The 2,354-nt window shown below is 45.8% G+C and overlaps 1 protein-coding gene across 3 annotated transcripts; it reads right to left on the bottom strand.

Annotated features, from left to right (window-relative positions):
- Positions 1-217: 217 nt before the first annotated feature.
- On the bottom strand, positions 218-1,804 carry LOC123134709 (uncharacterized). Of its 3 annotated transcripts, none has more exons than XM_044553903.1 (4): positions 1,553-1,804; positions 1,245-1,433; positions 533-797; positions 218-422 (listed from the first exon to the last, which is right to left on the bottom strand). In XM_044553903.1, exons 1-4 carry the CDS (start codon positions 1,726-1,728, stop codon positions 318-320), a joined length of 735 nt encoding a protein of 244 aa, XP_044409838.1. In that variant the 5' UTR covers positions 1,729-1,804; the 3' UTR covers positions 218-317. The 3 variants fall into 3 exon arrangements, with proteins under 3 accessions (XP_044409838.1, XP_044409840.1, XP_044409839.1); XM_044553905.1 differs by having other exon boundaries at positions 218-436; XM_044553904.1 differs by having other exon boundaries at positions 1,245-1,427; positions 1,553-1,763.
- Positions 1,805-2,354: the final 550 nt, after the last annotated feature.

The raw sequence follows: 2,354 nt of genomic DNA on the forward strand, positions 1-2,354 counted from the left end.
TTGTAGCTAGCCCCGGTACATCCTCACGCTATAAACATTAGCGATCATTTTTAGCCGTACGTTTTAACCTCGCCCACCAGACACAATATTAATTTTTTTCTTGACGCGAAAATGATATCAATTCCTACCACGTAATATAATCGCCCGTGTTTCACAGCCAAAAAAACACAATTAGCCAGTCAACAATTTTTTATACACTTTTTAACTACTTTTACCGGCCGCTTTTAAGCATTATCCATACGGTTCTGCCATAATAAATATATTGGTAATTCGTTTTTACACAGCTAGCAACCGAAGTAGTTGGTTAGGGTGAACATCTACAGCCCTCGTAATGGGCAAGATGGAACAACAGCGTGCGGCACTGTTTTTGTCACGTCCCGACGTGCAAAAAGCTGCCTTTCCATGTTGATCTTGTATTCTCCCTCTCCGGTTTACCCTGCCGATGCACATAACATGATTTGTCAGCCTATAACATATTCTTGCAGACTTTTTCTCCCCAAACAGTGATGCACAAAAAGAAAAACAAACGCACCGCACATCCACAGACTATCTCCTGCATGCACTTCACCCGCTCCACATTTAGCCTGCTTTTCGAATACCTTATACCAAATCCAAGCTCCCACGAATATAAATTGTAGAATTGATAGGCTTCATCCAATGAATCAAAAGAGGTCCCGACAGCTGGGTTGACAACATTGCCATCTCTTTTCAATATGAAAGCCCTCATGGACAATTCAAGGGCACTTTTCCGGTTCGGGTTGAGCTCGCGCTCAGCGGGGGCCTTTCTGATCCTTACCCTGTTATTTTTGAGAGACAAATTAAATAATTCGCATAGAAAAGAAAATCAATTCCTCTTCCTCAATGCACCAGATTACACGAAACTGTCAATTATTGCCCCCCTGATTTCCAATTTTATACAAAGGCAAACCCGACAAAGCAGGACTGCAGATAAAAAACAAGACATGCAAACAAAATCTTTTCCTAGTATCGCACTCCGACACCTCTCGACTTTTTAGTTAAACTAGGACAGGATATGCAATTTCAAAGAACAAGAAGACTGTGCAACAGCCCGCACGCAGATAATCCCAGTAATTTCAGAAACCTAATGTAATCAGTCAGACACACAGTGCGGATTTAGTACAGACCTGTACTAAATAACTACATAACATATAGCTAGATGCTAATGAAATCGTTTTTGCATATATGACCAGCACACAAAAGAAATCAGTTCTACGCGCGATTACCTGCGTGTCCATCCGCTCGTAGCCTCCGAACAAACTTGCAAGAGCGAGTCCTCGCCAAGAAATCCGGCATCTCCGCCACCGCTACGGAGGTCCCCTGCACGGCGAATGTCAGCCTCGGCGACGCTGATAGAATCCTGGGACTCTATAGGCCGGGCAGCACCAGTATTGCCCGCATGCCCGCGGCTAATCCTGAGCGGAAAAAATCAAATCAAGGAATTTCAGGGACAAACGGCAACCAGATCTAATCCTAACTTCATCTTTTGCGTGAGGCAAAAACTAGTAGCTCTGCTAAGTGGCATCTGAATTACCTATGTTCGGAATCGCCCTCCGTTTCCATGGACAGGTCCATGGAGCAGGCTCCAAGGTCTCGATCCAGAGGAGGAAGACGAACTGGAGAAAGGAGCAGCAGGAGGCGTATGGGCCTGTGCCCTGACGGCCAGTGCTTTGAGAAAGGGATAGCTGGCCACGCGATGTGGGCCAGCATGCCCTGCGCCTCGACTCGAGACTAGTCACGTGATCTTTGCAACTGTACCAAACCCAGCTGCACCGTGTACCAGCCCACGCACTCCGCGAGTCCAGCTCCACAGCAACGAAACATTTGTTCCACACCGATACGCCTATGAACCTAATACCTATTACTAGGGAACGGACAGGGGGGAGACAGTGAAGTGATGGTTGCCAATCCCCAGGAACGGTTGGACGGCCATGATTAAGTCCACACGAGCCGCCGTCCACCGAAAAGTCGCTTCGAGAGTCAAATGGCTAATGTGATTTTGACTTGCACTATCGCCGTGAGTTGGCCAACTCGGCTCACGGCAAGCCAAGTGAGTTGTCACACGGTTGGAGTGTGTTGGTCTGTTGGAATCTTTGAGCTTAGGCTGAAGTTTAGTCCCACATTTCCAGTGGTGGTAGACCCGGGGCAGCGCAGGTGCGGGGGCAAACGAGTTCCTCGGGCATGCTTTTTTGTTTGGCTTTCGTTTTTCAAACTTTCATATCTTTTAGATAAAAAGTTCATATTAAGTTTTATTTTCATATCCTTGTCTCTCGTGATGATGACTTTCAAATAAGATTTATTTTAAATATATTTTGACGTTGAAAAAACATGTTAAG

This window comes from Triticum aestivum, chromosome 6B (genome assembly GCF_018294505.1).
Source record: "Triticum aestivum cultivar Chinese Spring chromosome 6B, IWGSC CS RefSeq v2.1, whole genome shotgun sequence".
Classification (NCBI taxonomy): domain Eukaryota; kingdom Viridiplantae; phylum Streptophyta; class Magnoliopsida; order Poales; family Poaceae; genus Triticum; species Triticum aestivum.

Excerpts from the sequence above, each read along its gene's own strand:
- LOC123134709 (XM_044553903.1), bottom strand. The coding sequence starts at position 1,728 with ATGCTGGCCCACATCGCGTGGCCAGCTATCCCTTTCTCAAAGCACTGG. Across the intron at positions 798-1,244 it reads ACGAGCGGATGGACACGCAG|GGTAAGGATCAGAAAGGCCC; the intron begins GTAATCGCGCGT and ends CAAAAATAACAG. Across the intron at positions 423-532 it reads AGATAGTCTGTGGATGTGCG|GGAGAATACAAGATCAACAT; the intron begins GTGCGTTTGTTT and ends TAAACCGGAGAG.